We start from the raw sequence: 23,537 nt of genomic DNA on the forward strand, positions 1-23,537 counted from the left end.
CTGGGCTCCAGTGCTAGCGGGCATGTAGTAATGGGATCCTGATACCGGAACTAGCAAGATGTCAGCCCGCAAGAATCGACGTAGGCGACCGTGAGTAGATTACGTTAAAAACAACGGTCGGGCCATCTTGAAGGCTATCTCTAGTTCTTATTATAGCTCAATGGTGTACCTGGGATGGCGTGCTTCCCGACTGGAAACCTGGCCCCTTGGGGTATCTGGTCAATATAATGGATCATCAGTGGTTAACGTCCAAAAGCGGAAGTTGCGTCACAGGCTCTCTTTCCAAAACGGGATCATCCGGTTGTTGGGGACTCGGCAGAGGCTACAGTAGCTTAAACAGAGGTGGCTCCCCAGGCCTCAGAGCCAGAAATGTACACTCAAAAAGTCATGGTTACTTTTGTCTCTCACAACAAAATTGCCCTCATTCATTCGTTCATACAGTCATTCACAGAAGAACAAAAACAACCATATAATGCAAACATTTGTTTTAATTCATGCCAGGAAAGGCACATTCATACACTCAATTGAACAGTTCGATATATCAGAATTTTATATGCATATACATTCAGGCAGTACATGATGTTCTGATGTCCATGAATAAATGCATCAATTACATTCAAACATTTTGAACCACAAATGATAGCACACTGGATAGGAACACTGACCGATTTGTATACATTTAGTGGAGGAAGCTAATGTGCGCGCGCCCTGCAGTCCATATTGCTGTTGGATCAATCTATACAGTGCAAAAACAGACATTGCATCAGAAGCACTTCATGGTAGTGGACAGTCCACATGAATTCATTTTCTTTTCAACAGCTGGGGCGAACTAGTTTGTTCCTCAACCTATTTGTTTCCATGACTTATTAGTACATTATCTTAGTCTACAGTTCATAACTCCTCTTTTCTCTGTTGAAATTGCGTTATCATCCTGCATCTTTTCTCAGAATAATGCATATGCAATAAACAGTGTGCAGCAGTCGAAAAGACCGAACCGGGAAAATACCTTACTGTACTTCATACTTCTTAATCGCAGATTAATCACACATTCTCATTATGAGACACGAAAACATTCACAAATGAGCACCTGATAACATTATGTCCTTTAGCTTATCATGGTTGACCTTTGACATTGCAAGCAGTAAGCACATACAGATTGACTGGAGGGCAGTGGAGGAAAATGCTTTGCTACACTAGCTTGTAGACTGGAGAACAACATCATTCTAAATGGTGTTACATCAAATTCTGAGGTAAAACGAGTTGAACTTGCAAGATTGGACATTTAATAACTGGCATCACTATTATTAAATAAATGACTACATATCACTAAAGCTTTGGTCCAACTTCTCTGTCCATAATGCCCCTTAGACTATACTCTCAGAGGACACGGGAGGTTTTTGTATTTCTCGACTGTCAAAGTATGTTGTCAAGAAATTCCTCGAAATATCTTAAAAAGCCCATTCATGAAACAACTTCAAATGGTCCAGTTAGGTTAGATAATGCATACGCAAGTGTAGACACATACAGTAAGCATAGGTTTCTAAATACATAACATTGGACAACACACGCAAAATGTTCTTAAGGCAAAACACTCCATGTTGTGCATAGATGAATCATTAGGTTTCAAAAGCAAACCGATACCCTAAACTTCAAGCGTGAGTTAATGCACAGTGTACAGCAAAGTTGACAGATGCTGACTGTAACTGACAGATACGTAGTTTGCACAAGGATATGTTTTAACAGCTTTCCTTTGGCGTGATGATATTTGATGAGGCTGTTGAAATTGTATGGTGAATTTGTTTAGGTGTGTGGTGTGCTGTATGTCTTTATTATGCCTGCAACATACTTTATGTAATTACTTATTGCATGTTTATTTGCCATAACAATTTCCAATCCATTCACCACTACTTCCATCCAGTCAACACTTGAGTCTATAACCTGCTTAATAGGGGATGATTATTGAGGATGACCTCATGCAAACTGGCTGATCTTACTCCCATAACACACCACAGTCACCCATTGGCTAGCATTATCTGGATAGTTTCTCAGYTATCCTATTGAGTTAATGGTTCCCTTGAAGATAATCCATAATATGGACCCAGTCTTATAAGATCCTTAACTTTAAACTGATGACAGGAGGACACCAATCAGCAGTGATATATTATTCACAAGATAATGGRCGATAGATAGTAAGGCAATCCACAGACCATTTAATAGTCATGCCCTCCTCACTTTGGTTGACAATGGCCCACTCACCAACCCAAGTTTGGTACTTCAGAGCATTACGAATGGATATTGTGTTTTAAAAACATCCTCTGGACCCAAGGTCTATCTGATTACAAACACCACATTACAAACAGCACAGACAGCTGTCAAAGGGGAAACMGAAACACCCATCTCTGTCGTTGTATTAGATTCCGCCTCTCTCCTTTCCATAATTTCCTGTCTTCTTTCGACAGTGCTAAGTCCCATTCAAATGCCACTCTAGTTTGGCGCACCAGTTGCATCCCCTCCTCTTCAACAACCAACTCTGGCCCGGTTAATAACAGCTCTCAGCCTGCGAGCAGCCTTAAGACCACATGCCACCWGCCAAAGACAGGCCCTCGGATTGGGTTTGCTCATGTAAAATGAAACTCCTTACTGGTTATTTGTCCATGGGCTTGTTTGGTTTTGGTGTYTGGACGACAACGCCATTGACCGTAACAGTCTTGTCAGGATCAGTCTTAACTGTGTCCTTTTTGGACATGTCGGGCTCCCATAGGAAAAACTCGTGCAGGAGGGTGTTGACTGTGTCAGGGCACTCCATCATCACCATGTGACTGCCCTCCTCAATGACTTTCAGGAATGCAAACAGAAGGATCTAAAATAAAAAGGATAATAGTTACAATCAAGATACAAAACAGTGGTACAGATCACATTGACCATATTCAATCTAATATTAGTCATTGAAGATGACAGGCTTGTGACATGATAGGAACTGTTCATAATTCACATCATAAAACATAAATTGATATAATGTATCTTTCGTTCATGAGTAGTAGAGCATCTGAACTAAATTCACATGGATTGGTATTCATTCATTTGTGTCTCCTTACCTCTGCCATGCGTTGGTCCTCATCCATAGGYACAAACTTGTCGTACATGCCGTGCACCAACAGGATGGGCACAGTAAGCTCAGCATGGTACACCTCATCCCCCTCAGGCCAATACTGCCCGCTCATCATGGCTCGCAGCACAAATGGATTCACATTGAAGGCATTGCCCTGCTTCAGCAGCTGCTTCTCTTTGGCTCCCTGATGGGCAAACCCAGCCCTGAACATGTTGGAAAAAGAGGTCAGACTCGTAGGTCAATGATATATATATATATATTTTTTTTGTATACCTTTATTTTTCCAAGTAAATTGACTGAGAACACATTCTCATTTATAGCAACTACCTGGGGAATAGTTACAGGGGAGAGGAGGGGGGATGAATGAGCCAGTTGGAAGGCATCAGTATTATCTGATATTTGAAATTCTGTGTAAATTCCTCTTACTTTGTGTATGCAGTAGTAGTTAAGCATTGACAGTGTACATCTGGGGTCCCCAATTACATTCAGCCGTGGGACGATTTTACCTTGGATGGTCAGGGAGCCAGAACATAGTTATAAATAACTTGTGTACTACAAAAAAGGTACCGCAAGAACCCCAAACAGATATATTATTTGACAAAAACAGAATAATTTCAAATCTTGATTACATGGGGATACGATCACATATGCGTCTCTATTTATGCGCGTGAAAACTTGGGAACAGATTTCCTAAATTAAAATAACTTTGAGCTGATTTCCTGGGGCCTCATGTATAACCTTTGCGTAAATATCTGCGTGCGCAATTTCAGAAAAATTATGAGATTTATCAACTTGGTCGACCGATTATGATTTTTCAACGCCGATACTGATACTGATTTATTGGAGGACCCAAAAAAGCCGATACCGATTAATCGGCCRATTATTTTGAGAGAAAAAAATATATTTGTAATAATGACAATTACAACAATACTGAATGAACAATGACTACTTTTATTTTAACTTAATATAGTACATAAATAAAATCAATTTAGTCTCAAATAAATAATGAAACATTTTCAATTTGATTTCAATAATGAAAAAACACAGTGTTGGAGAAGAAAGTAAAAGTGCAATATGTGCCATGTAAAAAAGCTAACGTTTAAGTTCCTTGCTCAGAACATGAGAACATATGAAAGCTGGTGGTTCCTTTTAACATGAGTCTTCAATATTCCCAGTTAAGAAGTTTTAGGTTGTAGTTATTATAGGAGTTATAGGACTACTTCTCACTATACCATTTGTATTTCATATACCTTTGACTATTGGATGTTCTTATAGGCACTTTAGTATTGCCAGCCTAATCTCGGGAGTTGATAGGCTTGAAGTCATAAACAGCGCTGTGCTTCAAGCATTGCTAAGAGCTGCTGGCAAACGCAGTAAAGTGCTGTTTGAATGAATGCTTACAAGCCTGCTGATGCCTACCACCGCTCAGTCAGACTGCGCTATCAAATATTACATTTACATTTAAGTCATTTAGCAGACGCTCTTATCCAGAGCGACTTAAATATCAGATCATATACTTAATTCGAATATAATAAACACACAGACATACGAGCCTTTGGTCATTAATATGGTCAAATCCGGAGACTATCATTTCGAAAACAAAACGTTTATTCTTTCAGTGAAATACGGAACCCGTTCCATATTTTATCGAATGGGTGGCAACCCTAAGTCTAAATATTGCTGTTACATTGCACAACCTTCAATGTTATGTCATAATTATGTAAAATTCTGTCAAATGAATTACGGTCTTTGTTAGGAAGAAATGGTCTTCACACAGTTTGCAACGAGCCAGGCGGCCCAAACTGCTGCATATACCTTGACTCTGCTTGCACTGAACGCAAGAGTAGTGACACAATTTCCCTAGTTAATATTGCCTGCTAACATGAATTTCTTTTAACTACATATGCAGGTCTACATTTTTTTTACTTGTGTATTAATTTTAAGAAAGGCATTAATGGTTATGGTTAGGTACATTTGTGCAACAATTGTGCTTTTTTTCGCGAATGCGCTTTTCTTAAATGATCACCCGTTTGGCGAAGTTGAAGTAGGCTGTGATTCGATGATAAATTAACAGCAACCGCATCGATTACATGCAACGCAGAACAAGCTAGTTAACCTAGTAATATCATCAACCATGTGAGCACATTTTCACGTGAACTTTTGTGTGAACTGGCGCACAAATGTTTTGCAGTCTATTTTGGGGGGGGGGACAAATACAATTCCTTGTGGGCAGCCAACTATTCGGGAACCCTAGTGTACAGTATACTTTTTGTATGAAGAGTTTCTTGGTTTTGTTTTGTCTACAGCGATAGATTGGTGTTCTCTTTGTTTAGCGATGTGTTGTTATTTTGTCTACAAAATGTTGTTTTGTCTAGCAATGGGTTGTTGTTTTGTCTGCACTGCAATATTGTTTTGTCTACAAAGAGATGGGATGATTTACTTACTTGAGAAAGCTCCAGGCCAGACAGGGGGAGAGGCAGTGCAGCACACAGGAAGGCAGCTGGAAGATGGAACAGAGGCTGGGCTCCAGAGCTGTGGGCCCCCCTCCATTGATCATCACCACCTTGTGAACCTGGTCTGGATACTCATGTGCCAGGAAGGTACAGAACGATACCCTGAAAAGGGATATAATCAAACAAGTGAAAATAACATCTTGGGAACCTGCTCTCTGATTGGTCCATTCATCATCACATCGTCATAACCCTGCTGTCTGATTGGTCCATTCATCATCATCATAACCCTGTTCTCTAATGTGTCCTTCATCATGACATCGAATAACCTGCTCTCTGACTGGTCGCTTCATCATGACTTCATCATAACACAGCTCTCTGATTGGTCCATCATGCCATCGTCATAACCCTGCTCTCGGATTGGTTCTTCTTCTTCAGACATAGTCAGGACCAGTTTATGGTGTGTTTCAGGGCATGTTCAAATACTGTAATTCCTTAACTATCATGATATTCCTTTTGTTAATTGACCTAAGACATAAGATGATACTTGACCATTCGTTTTAACAGAGAAGCAAGCATACTGACCCATAGGAGTGCCCGACTAGGATGTTGCGTTTACGGGCGTATTTCTTGAAGATGGCGCGCATGTCCTCTGCCAGGGCAAAGAAGGTGTAGGCCGCCGTGATGTGGGGTGCTGTGCTGGCCCCGTGGCCCGCCAGGTCAGGGGCGATGACCTCATACCCCAGCCGCGAGAAGAAGTCCAGCTGGCTGCCCCAGATGTCCAGMGAGCCGCCTACCCCATGTACGAAAAAGAGCGCCACATCCGAGTGCGTCCCCTTGCAGCTGGAGATCTCCCTCTCCGAGTCAATCATCAATGTGCGCTTAGGCTTGCGATGGCGCCGGCGAGGAGGTGCCGCGGGTTTCTGATCCCCGACCGTGGGTAGGGGAGGCGTGGGTTTGGGTTCGGGGGAGGTGGGCACTTCCTTATAGTCGGCCAGTTCCACCTCCACGGTGCTACAGGGCTCTAGGTCTCCATCCTGGCACTGGAGGATCTGCGAGTGCAGCACGTCACCCAGGTTCTCAATGACTAGCTGGCCGTTGCGGTAGACAGTGATCTTGCGCTTGCAGTGCACACTGCTGCTGTTGTTGCTTCCACTGCCCTTCTCCTGCTCTGGCTCCTTTACCTGGTCCTCCTCCGTTACCACCGATGACTGGCGCTCAGGGATGATGTGGCGAACCCTTAGGACTCTCCCGGGCTTCACCTCCACAAACTCAAAGGTGTCAGCTGGCTCGGAGGACTCGACGGGCATCACTAGGCTGGCAGCCTTCCCAGTCAGACAGCACAGGATCCCGTCTGTAATGCTGGTCAGCATGGTGCCTGCCTGCAGAGACACATACCCATGAGGAATGTCAATGAGCAATCTTAACAAAACCAACACAACTTGATTGATTATGCTTGAAAAAAGAACAAAATGTTCAATTGGATGGGTAAGTACTGTGGTAAGAACATGAGGTAAGTATTTTGTATGCATAATATTGTGAATAACATTAGTTATTTCATGTAACTAAAATACAACACAGTCCCCATTTTGGTCTGAGACAAAGTCTTAGGTTGGAACTTACAACAAACATAATATAAGAACAAAACAGTAAAAAGTGCCCCAGGAGGGGTGGTGTGAGTTTCCATTATTGTTCTGACCGTACACATGTTCTCCCCATACATCACAACACATAATAGGAATGATCTGGTAGGCTTAACAGACAACAAAGATCAACAGACATCTTTGAACTAAGAGATACCACTGGCTCTCACAACAATTCACCACACGAAAAAACGACAAAACAGTCGTTTGAACCTGACATTTGCTCCATGATAAACAAGCTAGGGTTTCTCAATAATGAAGCTTTCAATTAAAAAACTCACCAGCATAAATGACCAGTTTAACATTGGGTTCAAAGTCAGTCCATAGACAACAGTAACACAATACATGCGTTGAAATACTGACCTAGTCAAAAAACTAAGAATGGTCACGGCTCTTCCAAAATGGCCCCTGGTCCCTAGAGTACAAATAGAATGTCAGCAATGGCACAGCGGGGTTCATGCCAACTGCTCACTCTATGTATTACATGTGCCAACGGAGTTTGGTTATTAGTACACCAGACGAGGGTCTTTCCCAGGATGGTTATGTCCAGTCATGGCTCAAGAGGTTTTTGGCAGTCTGGTAAATTGAGAATTTCATGTCACACGGTTTAAATATAGACACACAGATTATCAAGGGGAAGCAGAACAGAAGTGTCATATCTACAGTATGTGTTGGAACTTAGATAAAGGCTTCATGGTTTCCTATGTTACTGTGTCTCCGCTAACTTAACAGAATATAAACTGCTGGTTGTGTTCTATTATTAAATGATCTTATGTAAAGTTGGAGTATATGATCTACCTATGCTCACAGATTATGATCCCTAAAACGCTAGACATCTGATTGAATTGCATTTCTAGTCAACAACGTTCACCGATATTATTAGATCATGCTCATAGCTACAGTCGGTGAGGTCTGGGGAAAACTGCGGCAGCCATTTTCAATCCTCAGAAAAGTGTTGCCTACACAGAAGGGAGGCTTTTCTAATGATGAGTTTGTGGAAACCCTTCGTATAAAAGCTGACCTGACACACTGGCTTTAATCAACACATATATTTCTCTCCTGGTATTCACTCCAAGGTCCCACCATTGACTTATATACATGTCTCTCTCTCTCACACACACACACACACACACACACACACACACACACACACACACACACACACACACACACACACACACACACACACACAAACAAATAATGGCAGAGCTCTGATTAATGTCCACCCCTCTCTCACTCACCCACCTCCAATCACCTTCAACCCCGGATTCATATTCTAGATTGATACATTATTTATTCACAGTGAGGGGAGATGTCTAAATTCAATCAAATAACATTTTATTTTATACCACATACACATGGTTAGCAGATGTTATTGTGAGTGTAGCGAAATGCTTATGCTTCTAGATCCGACAGTGCAGCAGTATCTAACAGGTTATATCTAACAATTCCACAGCAAAACCTAATATCTAACAAATTCCACAACTAAACCTAATACACACAATCTAGTAAAGGAATGGATGAGAACATATAAGTATAAAATATATGGATGAGCAGTGACAGAGCGGCTAAGATGCAATAGATAGTAAAGAATAGATCGTGAAGGATACAGCATACAATATATACACATGAGATGAGTAATGCAAGATGTGTAAACATTCTTAAAGTGGCATTATTAAAGTGACTAGTGGGTTGTGCCGTGGCGGAGATATTTGTGGGCTATACTCGGCCTTGTCTCAGGATGGTAAGTTGGTGGTTGAAGATATCCCTCTGGTGGTGTGGGGGCTGTGCTTTGGCAAAGTGGGTGGGGTTATATCCTTCCTGTTTGGCCCTGTCCGGGGGTATCATCGGATGGGGCCACAGTGTCTCCTGACCCCTCCTGTCTCAGCCTCCAGTATTTATGCTGCAGTAGTTTATGTGTCGGGCTAGGGTCAGTTTGTTATATCTGGAGTACTTCTCCTGTCTTATCCGGTGTCCTGTTTGAATTTAAGTATGCTCTCTCTAATTCTCTCTTTCTCCCTTTCTTTCTCTCTCTCGGAGGACCTGAGCCTTAGGACCATGCCTCAGGACTACCTGGCATGATGACTCCTTGCTGTCCCCAGTCCACCTGGCCATGCTGCTGCTCCAGTTTCAACTGGTCTGCCTGCGGCTATGGAACCCTGACCTGTTCACCGGACGTGCTACCTGTCCCAACCTGCTGTTTCAACTCTCTAGAGACAGCAGGAGCGTAGAGATACTCTTAATGATCGGCTATGAAAAGCCAACTGACGTTTACTCCTGAGGTGCTGACTTGCTGCACCCTCGGACAACTACTGTGATTATTATTATTTGACCATGCTGGTCATTTATGAACATTTGAACATCTTGGCCATGTTCTGTTATAATCTCTACCCGGCACAGCCAGAAGAGGACTGGCCACCCCTCATAGCCTGGTTCCTCTCTAGGTTTCTTCCTAGGTTTTGGCCTTTCTAGGGAGTTTTCCTAGCCACCGTGCTTCTACACCTGCATTGCTTGCTGTTTGGGGTTTTAGGCTGGGTTTCAGTACAGCACTTTGAGATATCAGCTGATGTAAGAAGGGCTATATAAATACATTTGATTTGATTTGATTTGATTAGTGTTCCATTTATTAAAGTCGCCAGTGATATCAAGTCTGTAGGTAGGCAGCCGCCTCTCTGTGCTTGTGGTGGCTGTTTACAATCTGATGACCTTGAGACAGAAGCTGTTTTTCAATCTCTCTGTCCCAGCTTTGATGCACTTGTACTGAACTTGCCTTCTGGATGGAAGCGGGGTGAACAGGTAGTGGCTCGGGTGGTTATTGTCCATGATTATCTTATATGCCTTCCTGTGACATCGGCTGTTGTAGGTGTCCTGGAGGGCAGGTAGTTTGCCACCGGTGATGCGTTGTGCAGACCGCACCACCCTCTGGAGAGCCTTGCGGTTGAGAGCGGTGCAGTTGCGTGATACAGCCCGACAGGATGATCTCAATTGTGCATCTGTGAAAGTTTGTGAGGGTTTTCGGTGACAAGACAAATTTCTTCAGCCTCCTGAGGTTGAAGAGGCGCTGTTGCACCTTCTTCACCACACTGTCTGTGTGTGTACCATCTCAGTTTATTGTTGATATGTACACAGAGGAACTTAACTTTCCACCTTCTCCACTGCTGTCCCATCAATGTGGATGGGGGGGGGTGCTCCCTTTGCTGTTTCCTGAAGTCCACGATCATCTCTTCTGTTTTGCTGACATTGAGTGAGAGGGTATTTTCCTGACATCACACTCTGAGGGCACTCACCTCCTCGCTGTAGGCTGTCTCGTCGTTGTTGGTAATCAAGCCTACCACTGTAGTGTCGTCTGCAAACTTGATGATTGAGTTGGAGGTGTGCATGGCCACGCAGTCATGGGTGAACAGGGAGTACAGGAGAGGGCTGAGAACGCACCCTTGTGGGGCCCCAGTGTTGAGGATCAGCGGAGTGGAGATGTTGTTTCCTACCTTCACCACCTGGGGGTGGCCCGTCAGGAAGTCCAGGACCCAGTTGCACAGGGCACGGTCGAGACCCAGGGTCTCAAGCTTAATGATGAGCTTGGAGGGTACTATGTTGTTGAATGCTGAGCTGTAGTCAATGAACAGCATCTTACATAGGTATTCCTCTTGTCCAGATAGGATAGGGCAGTGTGCAGTGTGATGGCGATTGCATTGTCTGTGGACCTATTGGGGCGGTAAGTAAATTGGAGTGGGTCTAGGGTGAAAGGTAGGGTGAAGGTGATATGATCCTTGACTAGTCATTTTATTGGGAACAGGGACTTTCTTGGGAACAGGAACAATGGTGGCCATCTTGAAGCATGTGGGGACAGCAGACTGGGATAGGGATTGATTGAATATGTCCGTAAACATACCAGCCAGCTGGTCTGCGCATGCTCTGAGGAGGCAGCTAGGGATGCCGTCTTAGTCGGCAGTCTTGTGAGGGTTAACATGTTTAAATGTTTTACTCATGCCGGCCACGGAGAAGGAGAGCCCACAGTCTTTGGTAGCGGGCCGTGTCGGTGGCACTGTATTGTCCTCAAAGCGCGCAAAGAAGTTGTTTAATTTGTCTGAGAGCAAGACGTCGATGTCCGCGACGGGGCTGGCTTTCTTTTTGTAATCCGTGATTGTCTGTAGACCCTGCCACATACGTCTCGTGTTTTAGCCGTTGAATTGCGACTCCACTTTGTCTCTATACTGACGCTTTGCTTGTTTGATTGCCTTACGGAGGGAAAACTACACTGTTTGTATTCGGCCATGTTTCCAGTCGCCTTGCCATGGTTAAATGCGGTGGTGCGTGCTTTCAGTGCGAATGCTGCCATCAGTCCACGGTTTCTGGTTAAGGAAGGTTTTAATAGTCACAGTGGGTACAACATCTCCTATACACTTCCTTATAAACTCACTCACCGAGTCAGCATATACGTCAATGTTATTGTCTGAGGCTACCCAGAACATTTCCCAGTCCACGTGATCGAAGCAATCTTGAAGAGTGGAATCCGATTGGTCAGACCAGCATTGGATAGACCTAAGCACGGCGCTTCCTGTTTTAGTTTCTGCCTATAGGAGGGGAGCAACAAGATGGAGTCATGGTCTGATTTGCCAAAAGGAGAGCGGGGGAGGGCCCTGTATGCATAGAGTAGCAGTGGTAGAGTGTGTTACTCGCTCGTATACTGCAATATATATGCTGATGGAATTTAGCTAGCCTTGTTCTCAGATTAGCTTTGTTAAAATTCCCAGCTACAATAAATGCATCCTCAGGATATATGGTTTCCAGGATATACACGAATGTGACGAGGAGAATTCTCTTGGGAGATAATATGTTCGGCATTTGATTGTGAGGAATTCTAGGTCAGGTGAACAAAAGGACTTCTTGTATGTTGTTACAATTACACCATGAGTCGTTAATCATGAAACATACACCCCCCCCCCCCTTCTTCTTACCAGAGAGATGTTAGTGTTCTGTCAGCGCGATGCACTGAAAATCCTGTTGGCTGTATGGACTCCGACAGCATGTCCCCAGCTAGCCATGTCTCCGTGAAACAGAGTATGTTTGTAACGCTCATCGGAAGAAGTGGACCAAGGTGCAGCGTGGTACGTGTTCATGATTCTTTATTAAATCCGAACTCCAAACAAAACAACAAAAGAACAACGAATGTCACGTTCCGTAGGCTATGCAGAGCTAACAAAAAATAACATCCCACAACCGAAGGTAGCAAAACAGGCTGCCTTAGTATGATTCCCAATCAGAGACAACGATAGACAGCTGTCCCTGATTGAGAACCATACCCGGCCAAAACATAGAAACACAAAACCTAGAAATAAAGAACATAGAATGCCCACCCAAATCACACCCTGACCAAACCAAATAGAGACATAAAAAGGCTCTCTAAGGTCAGGGTGTGACAGTACCCCCCCCCCAAAGGTGCGGACTCCGGCCGCAAAACCTGAACCTATAGAGGAGGGTCTGGGTGGGCATCTATCCGCAATGGCGGCTCTGGTGCGGGACGTAGACCCCGTTCCACCTCTGGCTCACCCCACTTTGGCGGCGCCTCTGGTGCGGGGACCCTCGTCGCCGACCCCGGACTGGGGACCCTCTCCGCGAGCCCCGGACTGGGGACCCTCTCCGCGGGCCCCGGACTGGGGACCCTCGCCGCGGGCCCCGGACTGGGGACCCTCGTTGCCGGCCCGGACCCTCGTTGCGGGCCCCGGACTGGGGACCGTAGCTGGAGGCTCCGGACTGGAGACCGTCGCTGGAGGCTCCGGACTGGGGACCGTCGCTGGAGACTCCGGACTGGAGACCGTCGCTGGAGGCTCCGGACTGGGGACCGTCGCTGGAGGCTCCGGACTGGAGGCCGTCGTTGGAGGCTTCGTGCCATGACTCATCACTGGAGGTTTCGTGCCACGGATCATCACTGGAGGCTTCGTGCCACGGATCATCACTGGAGGCTTCGTGCCANGGATCATCACTGGAGGCTTCGTGCCACAGATCATCACTGGAGGCTTCGTGCCACAGATCATCACTGGAGGCATTGTGCCATGGATCATCACTGGAGGCTTTGTGCCATGGATCATCACTGGAGGCTTCGCGCCATGGATCATCACTGGGCCGTGGAGATGCACTGGAGGTCTGGAGAGCAGAGCTGGCACAACCCGTCCAAGCTGGATGCTCACCCTAGCCCGGCAACTGCGGGGCGTTGGCACAGGACGCACTGGGCTGTGAGAGCGCACCGGAGACACTGTGCGTAGAGCCGGCGCAGGATATACTGGGCCGAGGAGGCGCACTGGAGGTCTGGAGCGTAGAGCTGGCACCACCCTTCCTGGCTGGATGCTCACCCTAGCCCGGCAACTGCGGGGTGCTGGCACAGGACGTACTGGGCTGTGGACATGCACTAGAGACACAGGTGTGTCCAAACTTTTGACTGGTACTGTAATTGAAATGTCCACCTGTGTAATGTGTGCCATACAAATCCTGAACATCAGCAGATAAAACTGCTTCATGCATATATTACAATTCCGGTATACAAGTGTGTTATTTGCTGACCTAGCGAAGTTTATTACAGTTTTTCTCAATCGCTCACAAGATTTTGGATCTGTGTTGAAACATACTGTGTCTACAGCAGAACTGCAATAATCAAATGCTCAAATACATTTACAGACCTTCTGATAACTTTATTGCTTTTGTACCTGACTTTCATATCTTAGACCACCTTTTGCAAAACTTTAAATACAAATTCCTAAATGTTTGTTCACAGAATATTAACACATTGTTTCATCATAAGAGAAATATGTGCAATATGGTGTTTACCGATCCGGCAATAAGTAAAAGCTACTGCACAAAATTCTAAATCACCTCATCAGTGTCATACCATGTACAATATAGGAAAATGGGGAATCTAGGCAATGGGGAATGTCAAGTTATTATATATTTTTTTACAATATTGTGTACTAATAGAGATGCAGAAAATGAAGTTAGGTTACTTCTAAGTAACTTTGGGTTACTACTAAGTCATCTGCATCATCTCCAACATCAACTTACATTATAGAGCTTTGCTTAGTGGATTAAGGCCTATACATTCATATCAGTTGTTTTTCTCCATTGTATTCATATTTCCTTATTTCTATTGTGGATTGTGTTTCTGTGCGCCAATGGAAAGTCTACAAAACTATGAGCAAACCAGCCTATGTAATGAATACATGGAATTGGATTGTGATGATACCGATAAATGAATCCTGCACACAATGTGTTTGCTTTTTGTTTTCTATCAGGAATAATATTTGATTTGATGTGTATGGAAAGGTTTGGTGAAATATGTATGAAAGGAGAGTAATTATTGCCCATGATGCTGCACCTTTGGATAGATGTACATTGATCATCATGAATTAGTGAATGCAAAACATGTTTTATTGTTCTACTTGGATTTTTAAAAGACAGGCTTGACTTTCTGTTTTGTCTGCTTGGACTCAAGAAATAAGTATGGTTGCGTTAATCTTTTGATGAATGTATTTGCAATTTTAACGGTATAATATAGTGTTGATGAATGCATTTATGTTTTGAGAAAGCAACTACATTTTGAAAAAACGCATTTGTTGTTTTGCAAAAGGCCACAGAGCTCAGTGTCTTGTGCACTTTGTTTAGAAAATCGACAACATTGTTCCAGAAAATGCTTGTACGCAATCGAGAAAAACAATGAAAATTAGGTGCACAGGCAAGTGAGCAAAGGAAAGTTAATGAAGTTCATTTTAACACACATATGGGAAATCGGAAAGCAGGTCATGGTAATGGGGAGAGAGGAGGGGGCATTGATCCTGGTAAATGATGCCTCTGCATGAGGTGCAGCTTACTGCTCACTGTTTCTATGCATCCACACACAGGGGAGCTCATTAACATATTGAAATGGCACACAGGGATCAATGTCTGGCTGAGAGGGGTAGAGGCAAGGAGAGAAGGTAAAAGGGAGGGAGGGGGGAAAGARAGAGAGAGAGATAATTTATTGAGAGTGTTGTGAAGGTCGGTGCATCCTGTACTATCCTGTTTCATGAGCCATGTGAATTTTGTGATTTCCCTTCCTTGGCGGATCAAAATGGTGGGGGTCTAGGAGCAGTGAGCGCGTCGTTAATCATACGTTCAAATGCTACCATCACAACATTCATTAGACACAGCTGGCCTCTAAATCATTGCAATACGTTTAGGAGTCAGGATACTGGATAATATGTGTGTAAGCACTATGAAAGCCCAGACATGACCTACAGGCATACATGTCTATACACATATACTGTATGTATCTCATGTAATAACCGATATCATATTGAGGTTATCATCATCTAATCATATCAGGTTTGATATAAGCCTGAAAAGAAAGTATGTTGGAGGTGGACTTTCCTCCAGGGGATGTGATGGCCACTCTTGCAATGAACCAGCGCATGACTGCTAAACTGCGAGGAGACTTGCACTACCCTCCAAGATCACTACATTACTCCACAACCAGAGATTAAAATGCAAAAGGCCATCCGACTCAACGTTCCTTGCCATTTAAATCCCACTGTCATATTAAGGTTGAATATGAAAGTGAAACTTGAATATGATTGAGTTTTCCAGTGGACTGCCCTAAATTCTCTCAACCATGTTATTCAGCCATTTTACTATTTGATCTGCAATGCAGAATTAGGTTGATTATCCAAGCGTCATGTTTAACACACATTTGGTACACTATGTGATCTACTTTTCCACCCACACAGTACATAAATACATTCTGATGCATATATGTACAGTATTCAAAATACAAATGTGTAATTCATAACTAGTTGAATTATGTTGGTACTAGGGCATAACACTACCTGTAAACATCAGAAATTACATAATGTACCATTAGGAGCAGACAAATGAAGTCTTAGCCAAATGAGCATGCATACATTATTTTGTCAAATCTGTTATGAAAGATTTAACCATTTGCAAACTGGACTGGACACTACTGTTGCCTATGGGAAGTGATATATATTTATATATATCAACAACATAAATCAATATTGAGTGTGTTGCACAATGTATGTCACAATGCCAACACATTATGATTGACATCTATTTATCTGAATTCCCATTATGAAATCTCAAATATTCTGTTTTAGGTATGGTATCAACATAAAACCCTATACCCAGTAATTGCCATACAACGTTTGCTAATGCATATGCCTATTTTCTAACCAAATCCTTACCTTACTGATGATTAAGGATGAGAAATAGGATGCTCCTCTTCCATAAGACGCTAGTCAATAGGTTGATAATAATTAACTGCAGTTGAAAATCTGTTGCATTGGTATAATTCAAAAGCAATCTGCAATATGATAATTGGGCATCTGCAGATGGTTTACATTTTACTAATCAACAAATATAATAAGGCTTTAAATCTAAGTAATGCACACTAGGTAAGTGTGCCAATTTACATTTTAAAATGCCCATGCTGATGACAGATCAATGCTCTTTTGATCAGCATCGTTCGGCGTTGCGCAGATTGGCGAGATTCTACCAACCCTTCTGGTCTTGTTGTATTCTGGTTGTACTCAGCATCTACGGAATTTTCCTGTCAACTTCCTTCTGCATTTGAATGACAAGAAAGATAGCGAATAGGCTACAAACCTTAGTCCTACGAAAGCCAATAGGATGTCTTGTATTCCAGTTGCTAAGCCCGAGTGGGTAAACTAACAACAGATTCCCATACCGTGTGTGTGTGTTAGTTACCATGCAATTTAACTATACCAAATAGGCTATAATATAAATGCAAAACTTCGAATGTAGCCTTATATGCATCAATACTTTTTATCGATGATATCTGAAAGAAAAAAGTCATGGATGATAATATTCTTGGTTTGTAACGCCAAAATCCGTTTTTTGTTTATGTGTTGCCATGGTGTTTCGTTCAGTCCAGACCTCACCAGAGAGTTAAAAAAAAAAATTTTATACCTAGATGACCTCGACCAGTGGACCTCCCTAAGGGTGATGAGTATGCCTACACTGCCTATGACAGCTCCCTGTCACTTAGCGGGAGATTCCCTTCCATAAGCAGCATCGACACCAAAACATCTGGGGTTCCCTCCATCTCCCCCAGAGAGCTGCCAGTAAGCTCTGTGGCCCCTCAGGATGGCATGCTTCTGGCTGAGGCCCCACTGCAGCAGCCTATGGTGATGAGGTGCTGACCACTGGTGGAAACATGCACTCCTTCGGAGTAGCCTTGTAGCAGGGGAGACCAAGGCAGCAGAGAAAGAACTGTCCTCCACCARCCTCTCCACTGCTACAGGTGGGAGGAAGAAAACCGTAAGAACCATCTGCTTCCAGGGACTCTGGAGAGCACTGAGGCAGAAGAAAGGAGAAGAAGCCTGTAAGCAATTACTATTAATCATACTGTAATACTTTGTTGTACTCTCTTGTTCATTTCTTAAATATACAATGGTAAATCTCATGAGATTTGTATCAAATAGATACTTGGAAAACATGATTAGATATTTGAATGCAGTTGTCATTGTAGCAACACATCCTGTTAACACAGAATATTACATATAAAATATGTTGTGAATAACTGTTATTTCTTTTTTCAGGCTCACCGAGTGGCGATAAAATAGCCTACAGGCTGTGACCGCGGTAAATCTCCCCGGCAGGAACACAGAACCTAACAGAAGGAGGCTGGGGTTGTGGTGGGAGCAAGAAGCCAGAGCATAGTAGCAGAACTTTTTAGATTTTCTAGTGATGAAGACATGGATATCTCATGGTATGGTGGGGTATGCAAAATAGGTCAACTTTGAGCACCTTGATCTTGTGAATGTTTTGGCATTCAGGTCCAAAAAGTAACTTTCGGAACGCTTCTACAATGGGCAGATTTATACGGAAGGTTTTGTTCAAATCAAAAGGGGTGCGGTCAAAAAGTGATTGAATTCAAATAGTTTACCCTACTGTCTAATATGAGAAAAATCCACTGTGCACATACAAGAAATGAAACTGACAAGTTGGCTACAATACTAGAAATGCAGGATTTAAGGTATGAAATTGTATTATTCTTAATCTGTTCTAAGTCAAATGTTACAAAAGATATTCAGAGTCATTAGAAAAGCATCTGCCTGTCAAACTGTTACTGGAGGCCATGAAACGCCCTGAAGTTTCAGACCTAAATTATTCCGAGACATGAATACTCAAAGACAAGGCATAACATTTTATTTAAATTAGCATAAAATAACTAGGTTCCCACATGTGTAATAGGCTTCAGTAGTCTGGCGTAGCCATACTCGTTGTTTTCATGTACCCTAGGTGCTCGATGAGGCTAATAGTAGCCCTAATAAAATAATCTTAGAATCTCAGTCATATGGAAAATATTTTAATATATGGTAATAAATAAATGCATTTACATACAGTACAAGTCAAAGGTTTGGACACCTACTCATTCAAGGGTTTTTCTTTATTTTTACTATTCTACAGTAGCCACCCTTCGCCTTGATGACAGCTTTGCACACTCTCGGCATTCTCAACCAGCTTCATGAGGTAGTCACTGTAACATAGACGCTGGGAGTCTGGAAGCAAGTGCAGGTGGTGGATTTAATAATAAACGGACCATGGCCCAAACTAAGAACCACGAATATCATACAGACATGAAACATATAGTCAATACTGCCTGGGGACTAGAACTAAGGGAGTGACAGATATAGGGGAGGTAATCAGTGAAGTGATGGAGTCCAGGTGTGCCTAATGATGAAGCACAGGTGCAAGTAATGATTAATGCCAGGTGCGTGTAATGATGAATGCCAGGACAGGTGGTTAGTAAACCGGCGACGTCGAACGCCGGAGGGGAGGAGCAGGAATAGAAGTAACAGTCACCTGGAATGCATTTCGAGGTATTATTTCATTTCAATTAACAGGTGCGTCTTGTTAAAATTTAATTTGTGGAATTTATTTCCACAAATAAAAATATATTTCCAAATAAAAATATATTTTATATTTGAGATTCTTCAAAGTAGCCACCCTTTGCCTTAATGACAGCTTTGCACACTCTTGTCATTCTCTCAACCAGCTTCATGAGGTAGTCACCTGGATTGCATTTCAATTAACAGGTGTACCTTGTTAAAAGTTAATTTGTGGAATTTCATTCCTTAATGCATTGAGCCAATCAGTTGTGTTRTGACAAGGTAGAGGTGGTATACAGAAGATAGCCCTATTTGGTAAAAGACCAAGTCCATATTATGGCAAGAACAGCTCCAATATGCAAAGAGAAACAACAGTCCATCATTACTTTAAGACATGAAGGTCAGTCAATCCAGAAAATGTCAAGAACTTTGAAAGTTTCTTCAAGTGCAGTCGCAAAAACCAACAAGCGCTATGATGAAACTGGCTCTCATGAGGACGGCCGCAGGAAAGGAAGACCCAGAGTTATCTCTGCTGCAGAGGATAAGTTCATAAGAGTTACCAGCCTCAGAAATTGCAGCCCAAATAAATGGTTCACAGAGTTCAAGTAACAGACACATCTCAAAATCAACTGTTCAGAGGAGGCTGTGTGAATCAGGCCTTCGTGGTCAAATTGCTACAAAGAAACCACTACTAAAGGACACCAATAAGAAGAAGAGACTTGCTTGGGCCAAGAAACACGAGCAATGGACATTAGACCAGTGGAAATCTGTCCTGGAATCTGGAACTCCAAGACTGTTGGAAAAGCATTCCAGGTGAAGCTGGTTGAGAGAATGCCAAGTGTGCGCAAACTGTCATCAATGCAACGGGCTCCTAAGCCTGTGTAGGGACCAGACATGGATAATTTATTGGTTCTACTAAGCTAACATATGGATTTTTTTTTAAAGATGGTCATACCATGGATCATTTAGCCATTTCATTTAGAATTTTAGGACTCCTTCAAGTATAAAATGCATTTGATAAAATATTGAATTAGGTTTTTACCCTTATTGCCCATAGTAACGCATTGAATAACACGTTCATAAATTGCAAAAAAGACAGTCAAAAAACATTAAGTGTGTGTCCTATATCTAGGAGTTATAATAAAGCTCAGGAAATGTGTTTTGACACATATTTAACCCCTTACTTTTGTTGGCACAAATCTACCTCCATACTTTCATTCATTTGTATGGTTACCTTCAGACGAGTCCGGAGAAAACCATTGTGTTCCTGGGTCTCCCCTTTCCATAGAGTGGTCATATTAGTTTTGTCAGCCAAACCGTTCGGATGCACCAGACGTTTTCACGAAAATACAGATTTTCGGGATGTCTCACGGTCTGACAAATAGACTCTTAAGGATTTAACAGATGAAGGAGGGAGCATTTTGATKAGTGATTTTCACGTAGTTTTAATGAGTATTTGTAGTTTATAGGATCTTCTTATTTTTCATTCCGCACAGTAGGCAGCTGCAATACAACTTTTTGGATGTAGTCTGCCATAAAACCCCCAATGAAGACAAATTTTAAAAAATTGCCAAAGATTTGTATAACTAACCCAAGATAGACCAGAGCCTGTCGTTTACAATGGGAGCAAATTAATCATAGGGTGTGTAAGTAGATATCCAGAAGTACATTTACGAACGCACCCATAGTGGGCAGAACAAGCAAGCAGGAGCCAAGCACGCGCTAGTGTGATCATATTGGCACGTTCTAGCATTTAAGTGCGCGTGTGCAATAACAATTGGCCCTTGAATTCCTTCTAAACAACGCAATTTTGTTTTACTTTGGCAATGGGTAAAGTCTACAAAATACAGTCCACTCTGTTACAGATTCTAGTGTTGGAAACAGAAAACTGTATGGAAATCAAGTGTTTCACGGTTGAGAAAATTTGCAGAATGTCGGCCAAAATCCATCTCGCTTCATCTTCTCCAACTGACGGCCACTGGGCTTCCTCTTATCCCTGGGTACGCTCTGACTTCATCATATACCGTGGAGCATATTTTGTAGTGAGTGGAAATGCCAACCGGATACTTCATATTTATACATCCAGAATAAAAAATAAATAATAATACAGTATACATCTGGTGAAATATTTGGCTCGTATCTGTAAGACGCATTTTGATTGGATGAAAAAACGCAAGCCAATCATAGCTCTGGATGGAACGAGGCTATTTCGCAATTCGAATAAATTCTTGGTTTAGAACCTGTGCGTTCATGTTGTTTCAATGTCAGTGAAAAAAACGTGAATATTGTATATAATGAATATTATAAGGTCGTCGGTTTACCGGTTTCGTGGATTGATATGTTCCACAAGGTAATTACGTTCGTCAAATGAATATAAAATGGAATGCTTGAGAAGTCATGGCAAGGTATTTTGAGGTTCAACCTCGGATAACTAGCGCTAGCTAGGCTAACTCTGGATATGTACATCTTAACAGTACATTCTTGGGCTAGATATGTACCAAAATCATGCTGCAGCAGTGTTGCATGTTTTCTTCGCGCGTTTGATTGTGGCTTCGACTGTAACGAAGCTAGTTTAATTACACGCACCACTAACCATATCAAATATGTTGCTTGTGTGATTAATCAGGCTGTTCATTTTCATTAAAAGCCAAGTATGTTGAATAAAATGTACATTTGAACTTACTATCATCTAATATCCCTGTCCAGTTGCAGGTGGTGAATTTGAATTTAGAAAATGTTCCATTATAAAACGTAAAATAAAAAAAATAAAAAATCCATTAAGTAATCTAACGAGGTGCACGCCGCCAGCTTCTCTATTTCAAATCTTATCGTTAGAGACAGGTGGGTGTCCACTCCAAAGGGCTGCATGTCATGATACCTGTCTTTGAAATAGACAATGTTGGATTACTTCTTGGAGCAATTAAAAAAAAWATATATATAATGGATCAATTTCTAAATTCAAATGCAACTGGACAAAGACATTTTTGAAGATACATATTTGGCTGAATCGAGAACGAAGATAGTATCACCAATACCAGGTTAGTTGAAAAATCTATAGCACCGTTTTGTATAGGCAAACCTGTAACTTCCAGTAATGGATACCAAAAATATTTGGTTATATCACATTATCTGGTGTACAATCTGTAGCTAGAGATACTTTCCTGTGGATATTTTGTCTCAAATTTCAACTGGTATAGTAAGTTAAAATTATTATTTTTCTCAACATTCTGGCTTGTAAGGAACCTTTACATGATTTTGCACGCCAATGTTTCAGGCTGTATATACCAATTAATTGTGAATTACAGCCTGATAAATCAGACAAATATTGCCTGCTTGTATTCTCCTTCCAATGATTGAACTTTGAGTGAACTAGCTATCCATGAACACATTCTAACTAACCCTTATGACCAAGTCTGCATTAAAAAGCAAACTAAGCTAGCTAGTTATAAACTTTCACAAACCAGCAGCCATATTTTCCTAAAGCTTGAATGCCTTAGCACTCTGCTGAATAGTTTACATGGTTATATCATGAAACTGACATTTCATACTCTTATTATCCAGCAGGATTTTTGCACTACAGCTTCCAGGATCCAGTGGCGCCCAGCCGCGATCACTGAGTGGTTGGGTTCTGTCCCGGGCCAGTGTACCTCCCCTGACTTCTCGGTGTGGTCCTCTCACATCACAGGCAGAGGGGGCAGGAGTGTTCCAGCAACTCCCCTGGCACCACCAGCAGGTTCGCACAGGGAAGCGGGGCACAGAGTACCAGCCCAAGAATATAAAGCGGAAGCGGACCCACGGCTGGATCAAGAGGATCAGCACGCAGGGTGGCATCGAGGTGATTCTCCGTAGGATGCTAAAAGGACGGAAATCCCTCTCACACTAAGCACCCAATGGACTATTTAGCCAGTAAACTTATCAAAGTTGTGGTGCAAAGGTGCCCAGGTTTTACTACCAAGTGGAAGATGCCAAAAAAATAGGCACGAAACGTGGCGATGCCTTCCAATTATGTAGGCAACTCCATGCACATTTACATTAAAACATTCCCTTTACAAGTAAGAATGTTGAATAAACTTCATTTGATCTTACTCTGTTGATTGTCTGTGGTGTTSGTAGAAATTTTAGACACAATATCACAGGAAAGTATTATTAACCTGACTTCGAAACGTGGGTCTCTGTGTGTAGCAATCAAGATTTGTTTGCTCATGACCAAAGGCACATGCACAAGATGGAAGTACATGCACGTGATGCATGCATGTAACCAACGTCTGCAGGTGACGTCCAGGCGATATACATTTCAACGGTAGTACCTGCGCTCTAAAAAGTGGGGCAAACAACACTTTCCCTACGTATATTTTGTCAAAAATGTTGAGTGGCTGAAGGACCAAATTCAGATGTCATTTTATTCAACATTCTGGTTTGTAAGGAAAACTTTATGATTTCA

The 23,537-nt window shown here is 42.5% G+C and overlaps 2 protein-coding genes across 4 annotated transcripts; one reads left to right on the forward strand and one right to left on the reverse strand.

Annotated features, from left to right (window-relative positions):
- Positions 1 to 470: 470 nt before the first annotated feature.
- On the reverse strand, positions 471 to 16,770 carry LOC111957307 (protein ABHD8-like). Of its 3 annotated transcripts, none has more exons than XM_023978117.1 (5): positions 16,427 to 16,770; positions 6,145 to 6,941; positions 5,554 to 5,724; positions 3,096 to 3,312; positions 471 to 2,860 (listed from the first exon to the last, which is right to left on the reverse strand). In XM_023978117.1, exons 2-5 carry the CDS (start codon positions 6,930 to 6,932, stop codon positions 2,645 to 2,647), a joined length of 1,392 nt encoding a protein of 463 aa, XP_023833885.1. In that variant the 5' UTR covers positions 6,933 to 6,941; positions 16,427 to 16,770; the 3' UTR covers positions 471 to 2,644. The 3 variants fall into 3 exon arrangements, with proteins under 3 accessions (XP_023833885.1, XP_023833886.1, XP_023833884.1); XM_023978118.1 differs by lacking the exon at positions 16,427 to 16,770 and adding an exon at positions 7,566 to 8,060; XM_023978116.2 differs by lacking the exon at positions 16,427 to 16,770 and adding an exon at positions 7,484 to 8,060.
- Positions 16,771 to 21,323: 4,553 nt separating this feature from the next.
- Positions 21,324 to 23,181, forward strand: mrpl34 (mitochondrial ribosomal protein L34). Its single transcript, XM_070436658.1, is given in 3 exon segments — positions 21,324 to 21,446; positions 22,661 to 22,780; positions 22,782 to 23,181. Coding segments are annotated over 3 exon segments (330 nt in total). The 5' UTR covers positions 21,324 to 21,434; the 3' UTR covers positions 22,980 to 23,181.
- Positions 23,182 to 23,537: the final 356 nt, after the last annotated feature.

Source organism: Salvelinus sp. IW2-2015, linkage group LG32 (genome assembly GCF_002910315.2).
Source record: "Salvelinus sp. IW2-2015 linkage group LG32, ASM291031v2, whole genome shotgun sequence".
In the NCBI taxonomy this organism is placed as follows: Eukaryota; Metazoa; Chordata; class Actinopteri; order Salmoniformes; family Salmonidae; genus Salvelinus; species Salvelinus sp. IW2-2015.